The sequence below is a fragment of the Molossus molossus genome, unplaced genomic scaffold (assembly GCF_014108415.1).
Source record: "Molossus molossus isolate mMolMol1 unplaced genomic scaffold, mMolMol1.p scaffold_m16_p_21, whole genome shotgun sequence".
Classification (NCBI taxonomy): domain Eukaryota; kingdom Metazoa; phylum Chordata; class Mammalia; order Chiroptera; family Molossidae; genus Molossus; species Molossus molossus.
In genome coordinates this window covers 11,189,607-11,214,427 of record NW_023425357.1, presented here as the reverse complement: position 1 = coordinate 11,214,427, position 24,821 = coordinate 11,189,607, and the positions used below count along the sequence as shown (strand labels likewise).

Genomic DNA, 24,821 nt, shown 5'->3' with positions numbered 1-24,821 from the left:
ATGAGCCCTTATTAGGGTTTACTATTCTAAGAAATTGATACACATATCTCATTTAATTCTCTAAGGACACTACAAGGGTCGTCCTATGATTACTTCCATTTTATAGATGAGAAAACTGAGTCACAGTGACGTGAATGAACTTTTCCAGAGTCACAGTTAGTGTCAGAGGGAGAATTTGCACCTACATACTGTCCAGCTTCAAAGCTCCTTCAGTATGCTGTATTTGCCCCTAAATATCTGATTCAGTCGTCTTCTCTCTCTCTGTCTTCATTTGATTCCATTTCTCTTTCTTCCCTGTGTATATGCCTCCCACTCTGTCTCGTCTCTTGTTCCTCTTTCTGTCTCTAACTCCATTTGTCTCTCATTCCTCTTTCTATCAAATATTCAGTCCAGGGTCTCTCTGCCTCTCTCTGTTTTAGTTAAAAAAAGAAAATCTACTGTTTCTTCTTCTGATAAAATTAACAATGCAGGTTCATGACAACAGCTTGAAGAATAGAGAAGTGCGTAAAGGAGAAAAACACCCATCTATAACATTACCCACTTCTCTCTTCACCCCACATCTGGAACAACTTTCCCAACGTGTAGAAGTTTTACATATATTTATTGGTGCCAAAGTAACACATTCGTTGCAAAGATTCAGTCCATACAAAAGCATACAACTTGGAGAACTAAAGGAAGTCTTTAATCCCACTTCCTGGAGGTAATTCTTTTGAACAATTAGTCGCTATTACTCCTCTCATTTTTTTTCTTTTTCTTTTTATAAGCTCTTTGTCCCAAAATGGAACCAGGCTGTATAGAGTGTGGTAGCCTGCTTTTTATGTCTTCGCGTTATCTCTCATTTGCATTTCCCCAGATCTTTAATTAAACTGCATCACTTAGGGCCCAAGTAGGAAACTGATGGCCCAATCTATTTAGGATAATTTGAGGTGGGTTTAATACCAGGATTATTTACAAAGGGACTGGACAGTGAAGGGAAAAGACAGGGAGTAGTGCAAAGCCTTGGGGCCTTCTTGGGGGAGGGTCTGCCACCCCTAGGCCTGAAAGAAGGGGAGAGGGGAGGGAGTGGTGATCTGACCTGGGAAAGAGAGAGTCCTGTGCACAGGTCAAGGGAACAGATAAGTTGTGGTTGCCTTGAAGGGAGGAAGCCTGGTGGATAATTACTGTGACCTCTGAAAAGAAAGAGTCTCCTTCCCCTCTTGTAGCTTGTCTCATCTAGAGCTTGTTCATATTTTGTTAGAGTTGTATCTAGGTATTTCACCTCGGGGGTGCTAATGTAAATAGTGTTTCTAATTCCAAATTCAAATTGTTCATTGCTCTTATATAAGCAAGCACCGGCTTTTGTACATGAACCTTGTACCCTACAACTTTGCTATGATCACTTATTGGTTCAGAAATGTTTAAAAATGAATAATATTAAATATACAGGACTGTGAAGAAAACTGTGTTGCAACACAGTTACCAAAACATAAAAACAATGTTGTGATAGGTAATAGACACACCTCTTTATATAATACATTAAGTAATAAGATACAGTGATAGATTTAATAACTACCCCAATCGGGCTGGAAACAAACTTCAACCGAGGTACGTGCCCTTAGCGGGAACCGAACCCGGGACTCTCTGGTCCATGGGCTGACGCTCTAACTGCTGAGCCAAGCTGGCCAGGGCAGGATAAATATAATTTAACAGCAGAGTATGGAAGCCAGAGAGAGTATGTCAAAGACCCAGATGAGGAAACACCAGAGACAACAGGAGGGGGGTATTCATGCAGAGAAAGGTAGAACACAGGGAGAGACAGACAGAAGTGTAAAGAAACAGACAGCCCTGGAACCCCCAGTATGAACTCCCAGGCAACCCTCGTCGGGGCACCTCTGCCAAGTCTGTACCTTCCAAGAGAAGGAAATGGTGTGTTTTTCAGTTCATTCCTAGAGTGCAAAAGAAAAACCAACACAGGCAGAAAAGACAGATGTCCAGAAAAGAGAAACAAGAAGTTGGCTAAGGACACAGTTGGGGCAGAGCCATCGCTGGCAGCTTGGGACAGGCGGGTAAAGTCCTCATGCCCAGGTCAGCACCCCACTGGGCTGGGGGCCAGCAATGATGTTCCGAAAATTTAACCTGAATGGGGAAGCCCAGCTGTTCACCATTTCTCAGCGAGGCACATAAAAACCACCATGGAGGGTTCAGACACCACTGTGGAAGGTGGATACCACTCTGGACACCTTGCAGGGGACAGTGGAAGGCAGGCCCGGCTCCTGCACGAGGCACCCAGGACACATTGCAGGTGAGCAGTGAGGAGAGAGGCCCAGGGTAGCAGGGGTCCCAGGACCCACCACCTCTCTCCCCTGTGGCTACTCTGACATCGTCCCTCTGCCAATCTAACCAGGGGAAGGGACTGGACGCGAGGTCTTCCCCTCCGCCTCCCTGACATCCCTGCTTCTTGCAGGAGCAGAGATGAGGCCACGTGGTGCAGCCGCGGTGTCCGTGGGGCTGTGGGTCTTGGTGACGGTGAGCGTGGTGGCGGACCCCGGCGGGGCTGAACCCAGGCGCTGCCTCCTCTCGCACTACCGCTGGCTGGACCCCAGGGCGCTGGCGGCGGTCAAGGCGCTGAGGGACCACTACGTGAGTGATGCCCAGACCCCCATTCTCAGGGGACGCTGTGCCAGCCAGGGGTCGGGGACCCTGGTCCCTGTCCCAAGGGGCCCTGGCATCCTAGCGTCCAGCAGGCGCCTCTCCGACCTCAGGGTCTAGAATTCTGACCATGGGCATCATAAGCTCAGAAAGCACCTTCCTGCCAGTCACAGAAGGGCGCCTCCTCTAGGCGGTGTCGGCTCATGTCGGGGTGCAGCGCTCCGCGAGGGGTGCATTTCAGTCCGCGTCCTCGTCCTCAGAGAGCGCTGTAGTTCAGTGCACGAGACGCACAAATCGTAGTGGCCAGTCCCGGTCCACGTCCAGGTATCCCCAACATCCCAGCGCTTCAGGGCCCAGGCCTTTATGCCCATCCTCACCCCCTCTTGCTCTGCTCCCTCGCCCCCCAGGAGGCGGACACACTGGACTGGAGGCCGCGGAACTGCTCCTTACGCCCAAGGAGGGATCCCCCACGGCCCTCGGTGAGGCCCGCGGGTCGGCGTGGGGAGGCAGGGGCCGGGGGCGCGGCCGTGTCTAATTCCACCACGTGCCCGCAGTCTTGCGCGCGGCTCCGCCTGGTGGCCCGGGGCCTCTCGGAAGCCCAGGCCGTGCTCAGCAGCCTGCCCAGCCCTGAGCTGTTGCCCGGCGTCGCCCCGACCCTAAAGCTGCTGGCGGCCGCGAGGAAGGACGTGGTGGCCTGCGTGAGTGTCCCCCGCGCCCGGCCCCTCTACCGCCCACAAGGATGCTCTGCGCTCTCGGGCCCCACAGCTAGGCCACCGATCCGCGAGCAGTCCTGTTAAGCCCCAAACCGGTCGGGACACGATCGGAGTCCTCTAGGCGTAGGCAGATGCGGGCTTTGGTCCGGGGCAGGGAGGCTCGCGGGCGGGGTTGGTGGGAGACTCGGTCCTTCGCCCCCTTCGTTTACCTCCTGTTGGCCTCCAGCTCCAGCTGGTGCGGCCAGGTCCCTGGAGGAAGTCCCAGCGGCCACCCAGGAGGCGTCCCCGAAGGCAGAGAGCTGTGAGTGGAGCGGGCGGTGGGGCGGGCGGGCGGCAGGGGGTGGGCGCTGGGGAGCCCTGGGAGGGGGAGCGGGGCCGCAGCGGAGGATGGATGGACGGCGGACGGACGGGGTTCTCGGGCGGAAATAGCTGCCTCGGCCCCTCTGAGCCCCCTTCCCGGTTCCAGAACTCGCCTCGGTGCCACGAAGCCTCCGTCATCTTCAACCTCCTGCGCCTGCTCACGTGGGACCTGAAGCTGGTGGCTCACTCGGGACCTTGTCTCTGACGTGGCGACGGCTCCGCGGGGAACCGCGCTGTGCAGGCGGCTGTGCGTGGCCCTTTGGTCGGGGCGGGTCTCCAGCCAGTGGGCGCTGCGGCTCAGGACGCTCTGGCGCCGCGGGCGGGACCGCGATGGCCGGCGCTGGGTGCACCAAGACGCGCGGGCACTTTCCCGTGGACGACAACGTGTCCTCTGGAAGCAGGGACCTTTCTGCGGAATGCACTGCCCTGCGATCTTCCAGGGGCCTTGTCTGGCAGGGAGCCCCTTGAGTCCTGGGTCCACGTGGTTCTCTGACCCCACGTACCATGGACCAGTTTCCACTTCTCTGGTTACCAGAGGCCCAGAACCCTGTCTTCCGCGGCGGGTCCCACGCCCTGATTTGAACCTTCAGGGTGGGCCTTGAGATTCTATGAATCTGTGACTCTTGGTTCTCCCCGCTGAGGGGGCCTCAGCCCCTTAGGGATTTGGCAGTGAAAGGGCCCAAAGGTTACTACAGTATTTTGGATTCTGTTACCCAAGTGTCTGTTGTATTTGTCAAATCCCTGTGCAATTTGCAATTCTGTTTTGTGATGTTAACTTATTGCCTTTATTAAATATTCTTGCATTTACCGTGGTTGTTCTTTTGTGATCCTATTGAGGGGCATTTTTCAGTTCAAAATGTTGAGCCTTGCCCATCTGATGTGGTTCAGTGGTTGAGTATCGACCCATGCACCAAGAGGTTGCAGGTTCGCGTTCCAGTCAGAGCACATGCCAAGTTGTGGGCGGGATCTCCAGTGGGGGCGGGGGGAGATACAGGAGGCGGCCAATTGATGTTCTCTCTCATCGATGTTTCTAAAATCAATAAAGAAAAAAATGAAATAAATAAAATATTGAGCCAGGAAATCAGGTGACTTGAGTTTCAATTCTGACCCTGCCACTTAATTATGGTGTAATTGGGCAATATAATTCTCTGAGCTTCAGTTTCCTCGTCTGCATTATAATCCTTCCCTTAAATGAGTACTGTACTGTACATTGAAATAGTGTTTATAAAGCTTCCAGCTGAAGCCATAGGACAGTCTTAATGATTTCTTAAACAACCACAAAAATAAACACACAAACAATTGCACTTTTTTGTTTGTCCAAGTCAGTGGGCTGGCGATCTTTGTTGCCAACTTTTGCCAGAGTCACACAGCTAGTGAAGGTCAGAGCCAGGGTTCGGTCCCAGACCCTTTGGATCCATAGCCCATGCTCTTAACCACCTCACTGCACTTCCTTTCTAAGAAAACCAAGAATGACGTTTAGAAACTTTGAGATCCTGTGTCCATTTTCAGAATTCACTGTAGATGCAGTGTCTCCTCCCTGAGCTAAGATCCTGCAAGGGGCAGAAACTACCAGTGCCCTGGAAGGTGACTTGCACACATTCTTGCTCTTGCCTTTGAAACATTTTTGTGTGTCAGAGCTCAGTGTTCCCAACTGAGGATTTGTCCACTCTCTCCCTGGAATTATGAATAATGGGAAAAGGGTGTTGAGGTGGGAGTCAAGTGTCAAAAAGCACTTGGTATCTTCTGTCCTACAAATTTATTATCTCTGAGTCCAGGAGATCCAGCTACACAGAAGCTGGATAGTACATTGGTTACTGTCTGGGTGTCAGTCAAAACTTGGTTAAAATCCTGCCCTCACTGCTTATTTGCTGTGTGACCTTAGGCAGATCTCTTAAAATCTCTGAGTCCCTGTATTTCACTTCATATTTATTTATTTATTAAATACTTTAAGAGACTGGAATTTTAAAATATATTATTTATCAATTTGAGAGAGAGATGGAGAGAGAGAGAGAGAGAGAGAGAGAGATATGAATTTGTAGCTCTACCCATCCAAGTATTTTTTGGTTCAAACCTACAACCTTGATATATGGAAATGATGTTCTAACTAACTGAGCAACACTACCAAGGTATGAGAATTGATTTTTTGTTTGTTTGTTTGGCACATTGCAATCAAGAGAAGCTATTTATTTATTTATAATTTTTTATTAATTTATTTTTGTTACAGATGTTTCTTTTTTCCCCCTCATTGACACCTTCCTCCAGATCCCCACCCCCTCACCCCATACCCAGCATTGTTGTCAATGTCCATTGGTTATGCATACATGCATGTAAGTTCTGTGGTTTATCTCTCCCCCTGCCCCGTCTGAGGTCTGTCAGTCTGCACCCTACTTTATGTCTCTGGGTCTGTTTTGTTCATCAGTTTGTTTTGTTTAGTATGTTCCACAAATAAGAGAGATCATGTGATACTTGTCTTTCTCTGATTGACTTGTTTCGCTTAGCATAATACTCAAAACAAGCCATAACATGAAACTTCGGGCCAGTTCTACCAATGTTACTCAATACTTAAAATATAGGCAAAGTGCAGTGGACTCCATGATATTGAGGATCTGAAGGCTGCCCGCTCAGATCCTCCCAGAGCTCCCCCCCCCCACTCCCACGTGATGATGCTGGTTAGGTCTTTGCTCCCACGTGAGGATCAGCGTGGATCCCATCTGCACTCTGATGTCACCTCACTTAGGTTCTTTCATTTTCCATCACCTCATTGGTTCTTTCATTTTCCATTTCCTCCTGTCAATACACCACCTGCTCACCCCGCACTCCTGCTCTGCTTTACTCCTCCCTAGGAGACAGCTCCACCAAGTGTATTTTGTGGGACTTTTTCTCCAGGGCTCTGCTCCTGGCACCTTGAGCAGGGCTTGACACCCAGTGGGAGCTGAGGAATACTTGGTGAGTCAGTGAAGGTGTTTCTCTCACACTGAGCAGGATCCCTAGAAGTCCTTGGCCACACCTCAATTTCCTAGCAGATCCTCCTTTTCCTGGGTCCCTCTGTGTCTGGACAAGTAAAGATGGTAGTTAAGCCCTGTCCCTGTGGCTCAGTGGTTGAGGGTTGACCCATGAACCAAGAGGTCACCAGTCAGATTCCTGGTCAGGGCAGGTGCCCAGGTTGCCAGCTGGATACCCAGTGGGGGTCTTGCAGGAGGCGGCCAATTAATATGTCTCTCTCATCCATGTTTCTAGCTCTCTCTCCCTCACCCTCTAAAAAGAAAAAGAAAAATCAATAAAACATATTTTTAAAAAAGTAAATAAAGCCCTGGCCGGTTTGGCTCAGCGGTAAGAGCGTCGGCCTGCGGTCCTGAGAGACCCGGGTTCGGTTCCCGCTAAGGGCATGTACCTCGGTTGCAGTTTGTCCCCGGCCCTGGTTGGGTTGTGTGGGTGGCAGCCACTCGATGTTTCTCTTTCACATCGATGTTTCTCTCTCTCTCTCATTTCCTCTCTCTCCCTCCCACTCTACCTGAACAAAAAAAGGAAAAATGTCCTCGGGTGAGGATTAAAAAAAAAAAAAAAAGTAAATAAAGATGTTAGTCAAGCTCCCCTCCCCCTTCTTCCTCTCTCAGTACTGGGAGAGGGGGGGCTGGTCTGCTCCCTTAATTCTGGGCTGCTTTGCCTTTCTGACTCTCCTACCCCCAGCAGCCTTCTCCCTTCCCCTTCTCCCCTCCCCTCACAGCCTCCCGCTTGCAAGTTCCAGGTTCTCTTTGGCAACACCCCTAGAGGTTCCTTGCTGCCCCTCCCCCTGCACTGGGGTATCCTCTAAGGGGGGGTCTCTCTGTCTCCTCCCTGCCACTCCTCTCAGGACCTCCTGCAGGCAACCTGAGTGTGTGTCACTTTCTCTTTCCCTTCAGCAGCTCACTGGCTCCAGGCCCCGCCCTGCAGGTCTTCCCCAGCCTGGGGCCTCCCCTAGTGGCAGGTGCATTTCCACTTCTCCTACATCAGCTGGGATTGCCCGGCTGTCCAGGCTAAAAGCTGCGCCATGGAGCTCAGGCAGGACTTCCAACGCACCACAGCTGCAAGTTCAGACCCAGACAGAGGAGCAGGCTGAGACCCAGGAGAAGAGACTGAAGTCACAGGCACCAAACAAGGCTGAGTGAGACCCAGGTGACAGCTTCTGAGTGGACACTTGGATCCCCATCTGCTGACAGAGACCAGAGACCAGGATGAAGCTGGGTGAGTCCCCACATCCTCGTCCATGACCCTCACCTCCCCACAGCCTCTGCCCTCAGCCCCTGACACTGTCCCCCAATCTGTCTGTCCTTCCATGACACAGACTCAACCTTGGGCTGCACACTGGTGCTGCTGCTGCTGCTGACCACGGTGCTGAGCAGGACAGGAGCAGTTCCTGTCCCCACAGCCCCCAGGACCGCTCTGGGAACAAGGGGCTGCCACATGGCCCAGTTCAAGTCTCTGTCCCCACAAGAGATGAAGGCCTTCAAGAGGGCCAAGGATGCCTTGGTGAGTCTTCCCACTGCCCCGCCTCCTGGGGGCCACCTGCACCCTCCCTCTGTGGGTCACCATGCTCCACGTGGCTCACGGTGGGCCTGTGCCCTTCCTCCCTGGGCCCACCTCCACCCTTGCCCCAGGGGGCTGGTCTGTTCTCTGCCCTGCAGGTGCCCTTAGCATCCTTGGGGAAGGTCAGCCCACCCTGTTGTTAGCATCCCCCTCCCACTGCAGGGGCTCACCTCAGCCCTGCAGCTGAGGCTGACCCCTGCCCTTGCTCCCCAGGAGGAGTGGCTGCTGCTGAAGAACTGCAGCTGTGGCTCCCGCCCCTTCCCCAGGACCCGGGACCTGAGGCAGCTGCAGGTGAGTGGGGAGTCAGGCCCAGCCCTGCCCTCACCTGGCCCCATCCTCTGGCTCCTTCCCTGTGTCTCCAGCTTCCTTTCACTGTCCTGTCTCTGTCCTCCCCAGCAGTCCTGACCTCTTCCCCTCCCCTGCCCACATGGGCCTTCCCTCTCCCCTCTGCCCTGCCCTTTACCTGCAAGGGCCTTCCCAGTCCCCCTGGCCTGTCCCCTCACAGGCAGCGCTCACCTGTCTGTGTCTCCTCCGCAGGTGTGGGAGCGCCCTGTGGCCTTGGAGGCTGAGCTGGCCCTGACCCTGAAGGTCCTGGGGACCGTGGCTGACTCGACCCTGGGGGACGTGCTGGACCAACCCCTGCACACGCTGCGCCACATCCGCGCTGAGCTGCAGGCCTGTGTGAGTGCGCTGGGCCCCCGCGTGTGTCTGGGCTCTGGCCCCCGCGTGTGCGCTCTGTCCCAGGCCCTGCTCACACAGCACCCCTCTGCCCACAGGTCCCAGCCCAGGCCCCAGCAGGCCCCAGGCCCCGGGGGCCCCTCCGCTCTTGGGTGCACCGCCTGCAGGAGGCCCAGAAGAAGGTGAGTGAGCAGGGAGTGAGCAGGGTCCCGGGACCACTGGGAGCCCAGATGATAGACAGCCGCTGACCCGCCCCTTCTCCCCCAGGAATCCCAGGGCTGCCTGGAAGCCTCTGTCACATTCAACCTCTTCCGCCTCCTCACCCGGGACCTGCAATGTGTCGCCAATGGAGACCTGTGTGTCTGACCCTGAGACCCACCTGCAGCCTGTCCCAGCAGCTTCGATGTTATTGATGCGTCCCCCCTTCCCTTAATTTATTGCCACCCAACCACTATTTATGTATTTATCTGAATGAATTGTCAAACTCACACCAAGAAAATATTTATTTTTTTACTTTTTTGTAAAAATTGTTCAAATAAATGATCAGAAAGAGATGTTTTCTGTATTGAGAGACTGTGTGTCTGTTTGGTGGATTGGTTTTCTCTCGCTGCCTTAACAAGGTATCCCCAAGACAGCATTTTAAAGCCACATGCGTCCAGTCTCTCAGTTCTATGGGTCAGGTCTCCGGGTGCGCTCAGCCTCTGTCTCTGCTAGGGTTGTCACAGGGCTGCATCCCAGGGTGGCCGCTCGGATTCTTCCAGCGAGGGCTTGGGAGGGAAGAATGTACCTGTAAGCTCTGCCACTGTGGGCAGAATTCTATACCCTGCCGTTGTAACACTGAGGTTCCTGTTTGCTGCTGGCAGTGAGGGTCCATTGTTAGTTCCTCCAGCCTTTCTCTGGCCCTTGCACACGGAACCTCCATCTCAGAATCAACAGCCGTGGGTCAAATCCTCTTGTGCCTGGAATCCCTCTGACTTCTCCTTTGGCCACATTTCTCTTCTGCCGCCAGCTGGAGAAAGCTCTCTGCTTTTAAGGACTCATGAGTTTAGATTGGGCTCACCGGGATAATTTAGGACAATCTCTCTATTTTTGTTTTAATAATTTTTTTCTTTATTGATTTTTAGAGAGAGAGGAAGAGAGAGAGAGAGAGAGATGATGATGAGAAAGAACATCAGTTGGCCTCCTCCTGCATGCCCCTTACTGAGGATTGGGCCCACAACCTGGGCATGTGCCCTGAATGGGAATCGAACTGGCGACGTCTTGGTGCATGGGTTGACACCCAACCACCGAGCCACACCGGCCGGGCCAATATCTCTATTTTAACATCTCTAAAGCTTAGTTACAGCTGCAAAGTCCTTTTGCCGTGTCACATAAGATATTCACAGGCTCCAGGGATGGGTTGGGTATCTTGGGGCCATTATTCTGCCCAGCACAGTACGTGTGAGATTGTGTACATGTGTGGTTTCTTCGAGAGTCTGTGAGAATGAGTCACAGTAACATTAATATTGTACACATTGAAAAGCCCAGACAGCAAGGTCCATTTAAAGCCATGTTGCATAACATGCTCTACAGGCCACACTTGAAATAGACTTGAGCACTTGGAATGTAGCTGGTGCAAATTGAGCTATGCTCTACAGATAAAAGATACCCTAGAATTTGAACAAAATTTATTAAAAACATTTTTTTCAGATGGTGCCTGCCCTGTTTCTCCACTGTAAAATGATTATTTTTTTATTTTAATTTTTTCTTTATTGACTTTAGAGAGAAGAAGTGAGAGGGAGAGAGAAATAGAAACATCAATGAGAGAGAACATCGATTGGGAGCCTCCTGCATGCCCCCCACTGGGGATTGGGCCCACAACCTGGGCATGTGCCCTGACTGGGAATGAACCAGCGATCTCTTGGTGCATTGGCTGATGCTCAACCACTGAGCCACAGCAGCTGGACCTGTATTTCTCTATTTATAAGAAATATGTAGAGAGACTTTGAGACTATGCAAATGCCTATTTCATCTCAAACTTTGACCCATTCATTTGGCATCCATTGGTGACTGTTCATCTGATGTCAGTCATCAGACAATGTCATCATTCCTTTTACATTTATTCACTGGCATTGTACCCTTAGGGAGAGGTTTGCCCCTCCCTCCTCATTTATGTATTTACCAATTGATTTATAACAGCATGGACTACTGAATTTCTGTTTTATTCAGGAGATTACAATTCTTTGCTATAATTTCTGTTGATGCTCAAATTGTCCCAGATTCAGCCAATGGGAACCCTTTCAAGATGGCTCCTATGCCGTTTGGATGTATCCCTGTCATGCTCTGAGTACCTCCTTGCTCTCTGGAATAAGGTGTTCCAGGCTCATCGTGTCCCTTCCCTCCCTCAGCTCTAACCAGCCATTTCTCTGAGGCGCTCTGGTTCCTTTTAGTAGAGATGAGTATTAAAAACATGATCTGGGTGTGAGGTGGGCTGATTGCTACAGGATGTTGTTGTTTCTACACCCTCTCAGTGGACAAAGCTATAAAATAGATCGATGGATGGTTGTACCGAATTTTTATTCACTGTAAAAAAGCAAAATCTCACCAATAATTTTTTACATTGATTATCTGTTGAAATGGTAATATTTTGGATATACTGGGCCAAATAAAGTTATGTAAAAATAATTTCACATATTTCTTTTTACTTGTTAAATGTGGCTACTAAAACATTCAAAATGACCTATGTGGCTCACATAATGTTTGGATTTGAACAGTGCTGACTTAGAGGGCATGATGTCACAGCAGATCCAGGTTCTTTACATCTGGCTGATCCCCCATCTTCAGTGTATTAGTACTGTCTCTCCTCGTGATCATAATATGGCTACCACAGCTCCAGCCATCACCTAATCATATAAATGTCCACAAAGCAGGAGTGGCAGACTCCAGCTAGCTGTCTCTGTATTTATTCTCCTCTTCTTCCTTTACTTGGAGAACCCCTGACTTGTAAGTGGATTCAGGGGTGCTCCACTAAAAACAACATTTTCCAACCATCCCTGCATCTGTGGCACTAAATTCTGGCCAATGCATTCGAGTGAAAGTGATCTGAGCCCCTTATGAGCTGTCCCTTTAAGGACATGGCAGCCCAGCCAGTGTGGCTCAGTGGTTGAGCATCGACCCGTGCAACAAGAGGTCATCAGTTCAATTCCGGGTCAGGACACATGTCCAGGTTGTGGGCCCAATCCCCAGTGGAGGGCATGCAGGAGGCAGCCAATCGATGTTCTCTCTCATCAATGTTTCGTTGTCTCTCTTTTTCTCTCCCTTCCTCTCTCTCTAAAATCAATAAAGAAAAGAAATTTTTTAAAAAATGAAAGGCCATGGCAATGCTCTCCTCGTCACTGAATGACAGAAGAATGAGAGCAGCCAGCTTACTATGCCTTCAGCTTTCCAGGACATTTTCAATGGACACAGAATCTTGTGTTGGCAGCTTTCTTTTTTCTTTCAGTACACTGAATTAGGTCCTCTCCCTCTGGGGTTCCCTCCAGGTTGGGCTTCCTCCTCTCAATGTCCAAGCCCTCTGACAGCCCCAAACTCCGCTATCTGATACCCCGTGTCAATGACTGGTTTTTCTGCTGGAGTGCAAGCTGTCCCTTGCCATGTGGATGGAAGTCTGTCCCTGGAGGAAAAGCCATGTAAACTTAGTCTCATACCACGTTCTGTTCTTTCAAAGGTGCAATTCCCTCCAGTTTCTGCCTGCTCCTGGGTGCTCTCCAGTGCCTTCAAATAGAGGGGTTTTCAAAAACGGTTTCGGACTTCCGGTCAAGATGGCGGCGCAGGTAAACGTGGTATCGTCCTTCCACAACCACATCAAAGTTACAACTAAACTACAGAACAATCATCATTCAAAACTGCCTGACATCGAGCTGAATGGAAGTCCTATAACTCCGGAATTAAAGCAGCAGCCACATCCAGACTGGTAGGAGGGGCGGAGGCGGACAGGCTGGTCCCACACCCACGTGTGGCAGATAAAAATCAGGAGGACACCTCGGCTGGGAAGGTCCTCCCTGAGGACTGAGGGGTCCCCGTCCCACACCAGGTGCCCCACTCAGGGTTCCAGTGCCAGGAAGAGAATCCCCATCACTTCTGGCTGGAAAAACCAGCGGGAACTGAGGCTCAGGGAAGCTGAGGCTTCTGGAGCCCCAGGCAGCTCCTTAAAGGGCCCGCGCATGAACTTATCGGACTCACTCCCTCTAAGCTTGGAGGGGAGGCAGCTCCAGGGGCGCCAGAGACACACAGGGAAGAACTGAGCTGCTTGGCACTGGAGAGAGGGCTGGAAAGGGGGCTTTATCTGGGACAGATGTGCTGTCAGAGGCCTTTGTTCCTTTGGGGAGCCCTTTCCTGGGGGGGGGCAGACAGCCACCATATCTGGGACTCCAGCTCCTGACTGATTGCCCCGCCCTGGTGATTCCCTAAGGCCCTGCCCCACCCAACTTTCAGGCCCACCCAAGCTGTTGCCAGTTGCTTCACCATAGGATTGGCCTGTCTTGGATCCTGCTTCAGGTTTTCCTAAATTCTTTCAAACGAGCAGCATCTGGTCTCAGCGAGCCCCATACCTCTTGTTAAGTAATACACTGAAACAAACACAGGGAGGCAGCCAAAATGAGGAGACAAAGAAACAGGTCCCAAAGGAAAGAACAGAAAAAATTTCCAGGAAGAGAACTAAGCGAAATCGAGATAAGCAACCTAACAGATGCTGAGTGCAAAATACTATTTATAAGGATGCTCAATGAACTTAGTGAGAACCTCAGAAAACTTAGTGAGGGCCTCAAGAGCATAAAAAAGGAGCAGTCAGAAATGAAGGAGGCACTAACTGAAATAAAGAATAATTTACACAGATTCAATAGTAGAGTAGGTAAAGCCAAGAAGCAAACCATTGATTTGGAATACAAGGAAGCAAAAAACACCCAATCAGAACAGCAAAAAGAAAGAATCTAAAAAAAGGATGATAGTGTAAGGAGCCTCTGGGACAACTTTAAGCATGCCAACATTCACATCTTGGGGGTACCAGAAGGAGAAGAGAGAGAACAAGAAATCGAAAACCTCTTTGAAACAATAATGGCAGAAAACTTTCCTAACTTGGTGAAGAAAACAGACATACAAGTCCAGGAAGCACAGAGAGTCCCAAACAAGATGAACCCCAAGAGGCCCACACCATCATCATCATCATCAAAATGCAAAAAGTTCAAGACAAAGAGAAAATCTTAAAAGCAGCAAGAGAAAAGCAGTTAGTTACCTACAAGGGAGTTCCCATAAGACTGTCAGCTGATTTCTCAAAAGAAACTTTGCAGGCCAGGAGGAAGTGGCCAGAAATATTCAGAGTGATGAAAAGAAAGAACCTACAACCAAGATTACTCTATCCTACAAAGCTGTCATTTAGAATCGATGGCCATATAAAGACTTTCCCAGACAAGAAAAAGTTAAAGGAGTTCATCACCACCAAACCATTATTATATGAAATGTTGAAGGGTCCTTTTGAAGAAAAAGATAAAATATATGAACAAACAAAATGACAATGAATACATATCTATTGACAATGGAATCTACAAACAAAATGAACAGGCAGAACAGAAACATTCTCATAGATACAGAGAACATTTTGTTGGTTGCCAGATGGGAGGGGGATTGGGGAAATGGGTGAAAAAGGTGAAGGGATTAAAAAGAACAAATTGGTTGCTAGACTAACAAATCTCAAAGAGAAGGGGGTTGGGGGGGCTGGGAAGAAATAAACCAAAGAACTTATATGCATAACCAATGGACACAGACAACAGTGTGGGAAAAGGTGGAAGGGGGGCGGGAGGGGGGAGGAGGGGGGTCAATGGGGGAAAAATGAGGAACATCTGTAATACATTCAACAATAAAGATGAAAAAAATAGGAAAATAAACACACGTTTTTCCCAGAGTTGGTAACCATTATCCATGGGGAGGTTAGGCAGCACGCTCTCGCCTGTCTCTGTCTTACCTTGTTCTGTCTCCTGTTCACCCTCAGTGAGTGATTCTCACTAGGGGTCTCTCCTGGGGTTGCAGTCAGATGTCAGCTGGGACTTGACTGAGCTGAAGGTTTGACTGGGCTGGGTGTCAGTGATGGCTCACTCCCATGGCTGCCTATCGGCAGGAGCCCAGCGGTGGTGCTGACCTGGGCACTATGAGTGGCTTCTCCCTGTGATTTGAACTTTTCACAGCACTGCAGTCTTTGAGTAGTTGAACTTCTTACAGGGGGGCTGGCTGCCCGCGGAGCAGTTTAAGGGATTGGAAGTGAAATCGGAAGGCTGGTTAAGGGCTGCACCCAGCACGGACACCGTGTTCCATTGGTCCAAGCAGTCTCAGCCTTGCCCAGATTCGAGGGGATGGTGAAAATAAGACTTACTCTTGATGGTGGAGTGGCAGTGTCGCATTGCAGCAGAGCATGTGGGAAGGAAGTACTGCTGTGGATCATCACTGGGAAAGACAATTTGGTCGCAGTAGACACAGCCATTTCCCTCCACGTAATACTCAGCACTGTAAGTGTGCGTGGTGCTGGTGCCCAGAGGAGTCCCCAATCCTGATACCTCCAAAGGCTTGGCTGAACTTCAGGGACAGGGCTTCCATGGGTGTCATTCTCCGTGGTTCTGAATCTTCTGCTACAGCATGATTACTCCCTGCCCAAAGACATGCAGGAGGGCAGTCCAACACCACCAACACTGGGGCTCAAGCATGCGCGCGCGCGCGCGCACACACACACACACACACACACACACACACACACACACAGAAGCTGTCATTCCTGCAGTGGCTACTCTATGACAACCTGTTGCACTAGCCCAATCCTGAAGGTGATGACTGGTGCTTCTTCCCTGGAGTAGTTACCCAGACCATGTGTCTCTTCTTCTTTCCTTCTCTCTCTATCCCTGTTTCTGTTTCTTTCTCATTGGTGCCTCTCCCTGTCTCCTTGAGGCTCTCTGTCCCATCTTGCTTCCCTGTCTCTATCTCTCTGTCCCTCTCTGTCTTTCTCTCCCTGGGTCTCTGTCCCTGGCTGGCTCCAACTCTCCTGCTCTCTCCCGCCCTTCCTCCTTCTGCCTATATTCCAAGTCTCTTTTTCTTGGTGCCTCTCTGTCCCTCTGTCTCTGTCTGACCAGAATGCACAGTGTCCCACCCCCCCAGGACATTCTCAGGGCTCTCCCTGGGCCCTGACTCACGCATCCCTGCCAGGCTGGTCTGGCTTGGAGGGTGGGGCACAGCCTCCTGCCCATCAGGCCAGAGCAGCCCTGGGGGTAGGGGGCCTGCAAAGGGGGACAGGGACAGCTTCAGCAGGCCTGAGGCTCCATCTACCACCTGCCCCTTCCAGGCATCAACATTTATGAGCCAGCGCCCCCTACTGGCCCCACACAGCAGCCCCTGGAGTCTCTGGGTGAGTGCCTGGTGGCTGGGCCCAGGGCAGGGCAATCTGGAGACCAGGAGCTTTCTAACCCTTGGTCCCCCACCTGGCAGGCAACTTCCGGGGGTGGTACATCAGGACTGAGCAGCTCCAGCACAACTGCAGGTGAGTGGCCAGGACCCCGTGGCCTGGAGTGAGTCCCTCCCCTGGCCTTCCTAGTTAGTCGCCAGAGAGAATGCTCCTGACACACAGCACAGGCTCTGGCCAAGTCTGGTTTCCACATAGCAGGTGCTCAACAAATAGCAGCATCTAGGGTCCCTCTGCTGAGCCTCTTTTCCTGGGAGGGGGGGAGCCCCCAGGCCTCCTCAGTCCAGGAGAAACCCAGCCCTGCTTCGGGGCGGTGAGTGAGATGGTGTAAGTCAGGGGCTCAGAGTCACAGACAGATGCCCGGGGTTGGGATCCTGGCCCTGCAGCTTCTCTGTGCTTGACCTTGGGCAAGTCACTTCTGTTCCTGAGCCCCAGTTTCCCCATCGGCAGCACAGGGTTCAGAATGCATCAGTCTCCGAGAGGATGACGAGAACTAAGACTGTGGGTGCCCAGCGAGAGCTCAGTGCCCATACGGGGATAGCCTGGCCATGAGGGTGCTGTGACCAGGGTCCTGCTCCCTGGGGTCAGGAGGACCTGGGAGATGCTCAAGGAGCAGCAGGTCCCAGAGCCCGCCTGCCCTGTGCCCTCCCCCACAGCTGGACGGTGAAGCATCAGTGTGTGGATCTGCTGGCTGAGGGCCTGTGGGAGGAGCTGCTGGATGACGAGCAGCCAGACATCACAGTCATGGACTGGTAGGTGCCCCTGCCCGCCAGGCTGCACACCGCAGCGCCCCGAAGAGCAAGCTGGCCCCATCCTCCCCTGTGGTCTGAGCTTCCCACCAGACCCCCCTGGCCCTGCAGGACCCCGCCCTGCCCACCTGTGCCGCCCATTCTCTCTGACACAGTCACATGGTCAGGTTTTGAAATCCGCCAGGCCTGAGGCCGCTCCTTCCCCTTGAGATGCTTGTCTTTCTCCACACGAGTCCCTCCTTATCCTTCAGGAGTCAGGTACACGTGGCTCCACCAGGAAGCCTTCCCTGACCAGCCCCCATCCGGGCCCTGACTATTCCTGTTGTCCCTGCCTGGTGACAGGCCTGCCTGCCCCCTGGACTGTGATCCTGTGCGGACAGGGCACGGGCTGTCCTGGTCACTGCTGCGTTGCCAGCACCACCCGCCCAGGTGCACAGAGTGGGCGCCAGACAGTGTGTGCGAAATGGCGAGCGGGCCAGAGGTTGGGGTCGGGGTGTTGGGGCTGCGGTGGCAGCAGAAGGCCTGGGCCCCACCCTCAGGTTTGAGGACAGCCGGCTGGACACGTGCGTCTATGAGCTGCACGTCTGGCTGCTGGCAGCTGACCGCCACACCATCATTGCCCAGCACCATGTGGCCCCCCGGACATCGGGGAGGGGTCCTCCGGGCCACTGGGTCCAGGTGAGACTCTCTGCCCCAGCTGCCACCCCAGAAGTGCCCCAAGACCTCACAGCGGGAAGCAGGAGGACAGGGGGTTCATGGGTCCCTAATAAGGACTTCTTTCTGACCCGGTGCTGCCAGGTATCCCACGTATTCCGCCAGTACGGCCCTGGGGTGCGCTTCGTACACTTCCTGCACAAGACCAAGAACCGCCAGGAGCCGGGTGGGCTGCTGCGGACCAGGGTGACTGACTCTTCCGTGTCGGTGCAGTTCAGGGAGTGACTGGCTGGTGCCGGGTCGTGCTGACCCCTGGTCTCATCTCTCTACGCCTTGTCACCTCCCTGACCCTTGAAACCTCTCTGACTCTTGTCACCTCTCTGACCCTTAGATGTTCCTAACCCAGAGCACCTCACTGACCCTTCAGCATCACCATATTTCTTTAGCACCTCACTGATGCTCAGAGCCACCCCGCCCCTAATGCCTTCAGGACCCCTCAGCCTCTTCCTGGTTGCTCACCGCCTCCTGGACCCCTGGACCCTGCCTGGTCCTTGGCTTCTCACTGGACATCTTCCCACCCTGAGTGTCTGACTCCGGCTTTTCCCCTGTGAGCTCTGGGCTCCGGGAGCGCAGGGGCCACGTCTTCCTGAGTCAGTGCTTGACAGACAGTAGGCGCTCAGTCAATCCTATTCACTAACAGATACGCACAGGTGCCCAAGGATGCTGAGTCTTTCTGCCATCTCTGCTCCTGAAACTTCCCTGAGTTCCCCGCCCACTCGCACACCCTCCAACCCGGGATCCGCCAGCACCTCGCCCTCCTCTACTTTCTGCGCCTCCCTTGACCCTGACTCCTCACGTATCTCCATGTCCCCTCTCTCGGCATCTCCACCTACCTCTTTGCCCATATTTCTTAACTCTCAGAATGTCCTCGAATTCGCCTCCTCCAGACAATCCCAAGGTGTCATCACCCAGAGCTGTCCTGATACCTTTCCTCCCCCGAACCCTAATTTCTCTTCTTTAGCGTCTCCTAAGAGCCCCCAAACCCAGGTGTCCATCCAGGGCTCCCACCCCTGGTGGTGGGAGTGGGAATAGGTTGCAAATGCTCAGTTGCAGAAATAGGCACATTTACTGGAAAGTGTCTTCCATGTGTCGGGGAGGAGAGGGGTAAAACATTGAACAACCTGTAAGTCCTAGGCTCTGGCCAGATCTCACAACAGACCCTGGATCTAGCCTGGGGCCGGTCCTTGAAGGCCTCCTCTGTCTCCCCCAGGCGTCCTGAGTCTGGAGGTCCCCTGCAGGCCAGAACAGCTGGGGGCCCCAGGGAAGGGCTATCTACCAAAAGTCTGGGGAGCATGTTGGTGTTTAAGTGTCAGCCAGCCGTACCAGTGCATGCCACACGTGTCCTGTGTGTGCACACCGAAATCCACGTCAGAATCTATGGCTGTGTCCCCTTCACAGCACTGTCACAGGTAGGGGCTGATCCTGGCATGACCACCCTGCTGTCTCCCCAACCCACCCCTGCCCTGGGTGGACTTGGGTCCCAACACAGGCAGATGGCAGACAGGGACAACTTCAGGAGAGCTATATTGCAGGGAAGGCAGGGAGGGGCGGGCAGAAAGCGCTCTTCCTTTGGGACTTGGGGCCTTCAGCAGGCCCCAGGGACAAGGCCAGGTGAGGGGCTCATCTCTCCGTAGGGCCTGGAGAGGAGGGACCTCTAAGGCATCAGTAGCACCTGCAACAGAATAAAAAATTATCACCAAGAAGTGCCAGGGCCTCAGACAGCCGGGGGGGGGGGGGGCTCTATAGCCTGAGAGGAGAGGGGACTGGGGCTGAGCTCCAGCACCAGGAGCCAGGGGTCCTGGCCTGGGATTTGGGGCAGGGGACTCTTGGAGCTCCTGGGGGTAGTGGGTAAGTAGGGTGTTTTGGAGGCTGCTATGCCTAGATTTAGGGCCTCAGAGTCTGGGAGTCTGGATACGTGAGTTCAGGGTGGGCTCAGGGGCCTCCAAATTGGGTCTGGGGCTCTAGAACCTTAGCAGGGGCCCTGGGACTGGTTTCTGGGGTTGAGTCTGCCCTAGAGAGTCTAGGTGGGCGGGGAACAACATAAGAGCTGGAATGGGTGTCCCTAAGTTTGGGTCTGGGGTCTTGAGGTCTGGGGTCTTGAGGTCTGGGTCAGGTGTAGAGTCTGAGGGGCCCCAGGAAGCTCTGGACCAGGGGCTCAGGGGTGGGACAAGCCCGCAGGCCGGGTGGCGGAGGGCTGGGAGCTGGGTTGGGAGCACAGGACACGGATGGCACAGGGGCGGGCGGAGGCACCTGCAGTAGATGGAGGAGATGGCATTGGACCAGTGGCCCAGGACGCCCCTGCGGTACTCTTCAAGGCGCGGGTAGACTCCAGCTGAGAACTTGTGCGTCTTCCCAGCCTTGCCGCGGCGGGACCACACGGTGAGCTCGCAGCGCGGGGCCACCACCAGGGAGGAGATGACGTTGGTCCAGCTAGAGGGCAGGTAGGGCAGGTCGGTGTCCGGCTTTATGGCCAGCTCGGCGCCTCCGCAGCAGTTCTCGTAGTACGGGTCGCTCTTGTCATACACCTTGGCGCACGTGCGCGTCCCATCAGGGTGTTTGAGCTCGGAGGCCGCCGGGCAGGCGCCTCGGACAGGGGGGACGGCCACCAGGGCCAGGGCCAGCAGCAGCGGGCACAGCGGGGACATGGCGACACTGCGGGGCCGCGCCCCTGTGGGCTTTTATGCTCCTGACCCGTGGGAAGGGAGAAGCTGCGAGATTAGGGCTCCGGGAGGAACGGGGAGGGCACCCACTCCCCCAGAGCAGGGAGACCTTCCTAGCCCGGGTGCAAACACACAGCCCAGACACACAAGGTGGACCTATTGGTATGAAGCACAGCAGCATAAGAGTTTATGTGGCAAAACTCTATGAAGGAAGTCAGCCAACACGGTGAGGACCGGTCAGTTGCAACACAGGGGGCAACAGGGTTAAGAGGTCCAGGTAGAAAGCTCTTAGCACCTGACCAGGAAGGAGACACCCAGCCCCCACCCCACCCCCTTCAAGGTAAGGACAGGCTGAAGGAGGGGAGAGGAGGGAGCTGGGCCCTCAGGCTGGACAGTTCCCAAGACCTTGGGAAAGTAGAAGCTGGAGATAAGGAGAGAGAGGCCCTGGAGGGGAAGGGGGCTGGAGGAGGGACAGAGCGAGCTCCCTCCCCTCAGGAGTGGGAGATCTTCCTGACCAAGTTCTCAAACTGCAATCTGTGCAATATGAGAGAGGCCTACTTGTGCAACATTGGGAAACCATTGCAAGGCCCCTGGCCCTGAGGCTCAGCGGGTTGGGCGTTGTCCCGAGCAAGGAAAGGTTTGGAGTTCACTCAGAGCACAATCAGGGCCGAGGGGTGGAGGGCTCCACCCTCCGTAGGGGACTTGCAGGGAGCAGCCAATGGATGCTTGCTCTCACATCAATGATCCTCTCTCCCTCTCTTTTCCTCTCTTTCTCAAAAACAACTAATAAATATATACATAAATAAACATTGCAAGGTGATGTGCAAAGTCTTGGGGGAAAACAGCTATAAAGGTAAAGAGTGCTTACAAATTGACAAGATATCAAGCAAGGCCCTTAACCCCAAGAAGAATAAACCTCGGAGGGGCTGTGGAGGAAGAGGAGGCTGCCACCTGCCACCACCACTCCCTGGGAACCAGAAGATTTTCACAAGTTTGTAAATCTTGATCTATAAAGTAAATAGGATCTATTGAAATGTATATCATTTTCAACCTTTTGTGTAACAAAAAAAAACAAATAAAAACCGAAACAAAACTAACCTGGTAGAAAAGAGACAATTCATGTAACGTACAATGAGTGCTTAGGAATCAGCACATTTCACTAAAAATATTTAATTGACCTTTTGGACAGAAAATTGTTATTTATAAATGTAATATAAATACTTAATATGTGATATTGAATAGAGAACCGCATACATATAAATATATAAAGCGCGAAGTACAGCGCCAGGCACCTATTAGGTGCTCAATAAATAGGAGCTATTATCATTCTTCTTATGATTCTGAGACCCCGAACCTTGGCCTGGCCCTGCCCCAGACCAGACCTGGATCCTTCTTTCTCTTTTCCTTCCATGAGCCCATGAAATCTAATCTCCAGCTGCTAACTTCCCAGGGGGCTCCCTTGACCTTAAGGACACAGCACCCCGCCCCCCAGCTCTGCAGGGGCGCAGCCTCAGGGATGGAGACATGGTAAGTGTGGCTTGCGTGGATGCAGCCACCTAGAGCTCCACCTGCCCAGCAGGGCCATGAGCTTCAGACAGATGGTGACATGGGCCAGCAAGGTGACCCAGATAGGGAGGTGGGCCCAGGGACAGGAACACAGACCCATTGGCTCGCAGCACACAGGCAGCATCAAGGAGAACCCAGAGAGATCACAGCATCCCTAATCCAGGTACACACACACACACAGGCGGGGGGGGGGGGGCACTCCTTCACACAGTTAGCCACTGATGGTAACTGAATCTCATTGGTGATTATTTGCATTGAATGTAGACACACACTTGGAGATAAGGAGAGAGAGTCTGAACACAGCCCCAGAAAAACACAGTCCCAGACAATGACCCCCCGAAACACACCCCCACCATCACCAGCACCCCTCCAGCCCTCAACTACTTCCCCCACACCCCAAGAAAGCTCAAAGTCCAAAACACACTGACATGCCCAGGTGCGAACACACACATCCAGAAACAGTTTCCTCACTGTTATTAACACGCACGGGACACATAGTAGAAAAATAAATAACTCCTAATCACACATTTTTTTCTTCAAATGGAAGAAAGCTTGCCCTTGAGGAACCCATGAGCCCTTGAGAAAGTCATATGGTAAATCAATAATTCGAACTCAATATAAACAGAGTTTTAACAGAGGAACTGCAAAGCACTCTGGGAACGCAGTGGGAAGAATAGCAGGGTTTGGAGTTTTTTTAAATCCACTAATATATTTTGATTCATATAATAAGAAAAAAAAATCCTCTTTTCAAATCTCACAACCTTGATCTGACAATTTTCACCAGACCATAAAAAAGGAGGTTGTTGTACATGTGAAATTGTCACTAGAAACAAGAAAGGGTTACTTTCAAGCCAGGTAGTGCCTGAACATGAACAACATTACAGGAATACACAATTTAAATGAAAATGCTGTCTGTTGCATAAATACAGGAAAATATTCAGATTAGTACTTAAGTCGGTGCTGGTTCATCAGAACTCATTAATTATGCTTCTGTAATGCTTCTGCAATGATGTCACTGAACGGGAGTGTTTCTTTTTCTTTTTCTCTTTTATCCTCACCCGAGGACATTTTTGCATTCATCTTCAGATAGAGCGGGAGGGAGAGAGGGGGAAAGAGAGAGAGAGAAACATCTATGTGTCTCTCTCACATCGACTGGCTGCCACCCACACAATCCCAACCAGGGCCGGGGACAAACTGCAACTGAGGTACATGCCCTTAGCGGGAACCGAACCCAGGACTCTCTGGTCCGTGGGTCGATGCTCCAACCACTGAGCCAAACTGGCCAGGGCATGGGAATGTTTCTTAAGGGCTAACATGACCCTCCAAGGCAGCTGTAACTGCGTGGTTTGGAAACAGTGACCCCGAAAGTGTGGTCCCTGAACCAGCAGCATCCGCATTACCTGGGAACGCCTTAGAAATGCAGGTTCTCGGCCCCACCCCAGTCCTGCTGAGTCAGAAATTCTAGAGGTGAACCCCCCATAATCTGAATTTCCATGTGCCCTTCCCGTTATTCTGATGAGCACTGCAGGTTGAGAACCACTGGGTTAGGGCTTTGGTCGAAGGTTTCATATGTCACTGGTTGCTTATTACATCCAGAATTTTCTGCATTGATACCTCAATTTTCTCAGCTCCTATAAAGTTTATTTCATATAATTTTCTTGAGTAAAAAAATTCCATAAGAGCCCTGGCCGGTTTGGCTCAGCGGTTGGAGCATTGGCCTGTGGTACAGAGAGACCCGGGTTCGGTTCCCGCTAAGGGCGCGTACCTCGGTTGCAGTTTGTCCCCGGCCCTGGTTGGTCGTGCGGGTGGCAGCCACTCGATGTGTCCCTTCACGTCGATGTTTCTCTCTCTCTCTCTTCCTCTCTCTCCCTCCCGCTCTATCTGAACAAAAAATGGAAAAATGTCCTCGAGTGAGGATAAAAAAAAATTTTTTAAAAAAAATTCCATAAGAAAAAGAGATATCTCTAGGGGTCCCAGATGGGGGATTCTGATTAGACAGCACCTGGAACCCAAATCCCCAGAATGAACTTGAACTTCTCCAACACAGACAATATGTCACTCATCATTTAACTTCAGGACAGGGCTGAGCCTGTTTTCTCAGATACACCTGCCCCAGGTGAGGAGCCTTGTTTCCACGTTTCCCTGGGTCCCATGGTGTCCCCTTGTTGTCTACGCCAGATCACTTGGTGGTGGGGGTGGGGACCTGTTAAAACACAGGTCCTGATTCAGCAGGTCTGGGTGGTATTCAGGTTCTGCATTTCCTGCCAGCTCTCAAGTGATGCCAAGCTGCCGGGGCCCTTGAGTAAGCGGCTCTCCACAGACTGGCATCCCAGCCCAGACAGAGAGAGCTCCAAGTCGGAACCTGCCACAGAAAGGGCATGGCAGAACTTCGGAGGTGAGCAATGCCAGGGTGACGCAGGCGAGTGGTTGAGACGGAAAGAAACATGTACATGGCCCTGGCCGGTTTGGTTCAGCGGTTAGAGCATCAGCCTGCGGTCCAGAGAAACATGTACATGAAGTCTCAGAAGGAAGACTTTGGAGGCTAGTTCCCTGAAACTCTTGGGGGCTAGAACAGGTTGGTTCCTGTGCCTGTGGTGGGCAGGGGAAACCCTAAGCTAAGCCCAGGGAGAGGATGGGGTTTCAGGGGTAGCAGGATGGGTTAGAGGAGGCTGGACGTGTTAAAGAGGCGGCGCTGTAGCACAGCAAAGCGTCTCTG

At 52.3% G+C, this 24,821-nt stretch overlaps 4 protein-coding genes across 4 annotated transcripts; 3 read left to right on the top strand and 1 right to left on the bottom strand.

Annotated features, from left to right (window-relative positions):
• Positions 1–2,451: 2,451 nt before the first annotated feature.
• Positions 2,452–3,906, top strand: LOC118638236 (interferon lambda-4-like). The gene is made up of 5 exons (XM_036273899.1): positions 2,452–2,619; positions 3,036–3,107; positions 3,183–3,326; positions 3,568–3,642; positions 3,808–3,906. Exons 1-5 carry the CDS (start codon positions 2,452–2,454, stop codon positions 3,904–3,906), a joined length of 558 nt encoding a protein of 185 aa, XP_036129792.1.
• A 4,006-nt stretch (positions 3,907–7,912) lies between these two features.
• On the top strand, positions 7,913–9,308 carry LOC118638906 (interferon lambda-3-like). The gene is made up of 6 exons (XM_036275042.1): positions 7,913–7,922; positions 8,023–8,207; positions 8,478–8,555; positions 8,802–8,945; positions 9,041–9,124; positions 9,210–9,308. Exons 1-6 carry the CDS (start codon positions 7,913–7,915, stop codon positions 9,306–9,308), a joined length of 600 nt encoding a protein of 199 aa, XP_036130935.1.
• Positions 9,309–15,072: 5,764 nt separating this feature from the next.
• Positions 15,073–18,174, top strand: LOC118638905 (F-box only protein 50-like). Its single transcript, XM_036275040.1, has 6 exons — positions 15,073–15,103; positions 16,273–16,362; positions 16,443–16,494; positions 17,073–17,168; positions 17,705–17,843; positions 17,964–18,174. Exons 1-6 carry the CDS (start codon positions 15,073–15,075, stop codon positions 18,102–18,104), a joined length of 549 nt encoding a protein of 182 aa, XP_036130933.1. The 3' UTR covers positions 18,105–18,174.
• Positions 18,175–19,541: 1,367 nt separating this feature from the next.
• On the bottom strand, positions 19,542–20,524 carry LOC118638904 (syncollin-like). Its single transcript, XM_036275039.1, has 2 exons — positions 20,130–20,524; positions 19,542–19,551 (listed from the first exon to the last, which is right to left on the bottom strand). Exons 1-2 carry the CDS (start codon positions 20,522–20,524, stop codon positions 19,542–19,544), a joined length of 405 nt encoding a protein of 134 aa, XP_036130932.1.
• Positions 20,525–24,821: the final 4,297 nt, after the last annotated feature.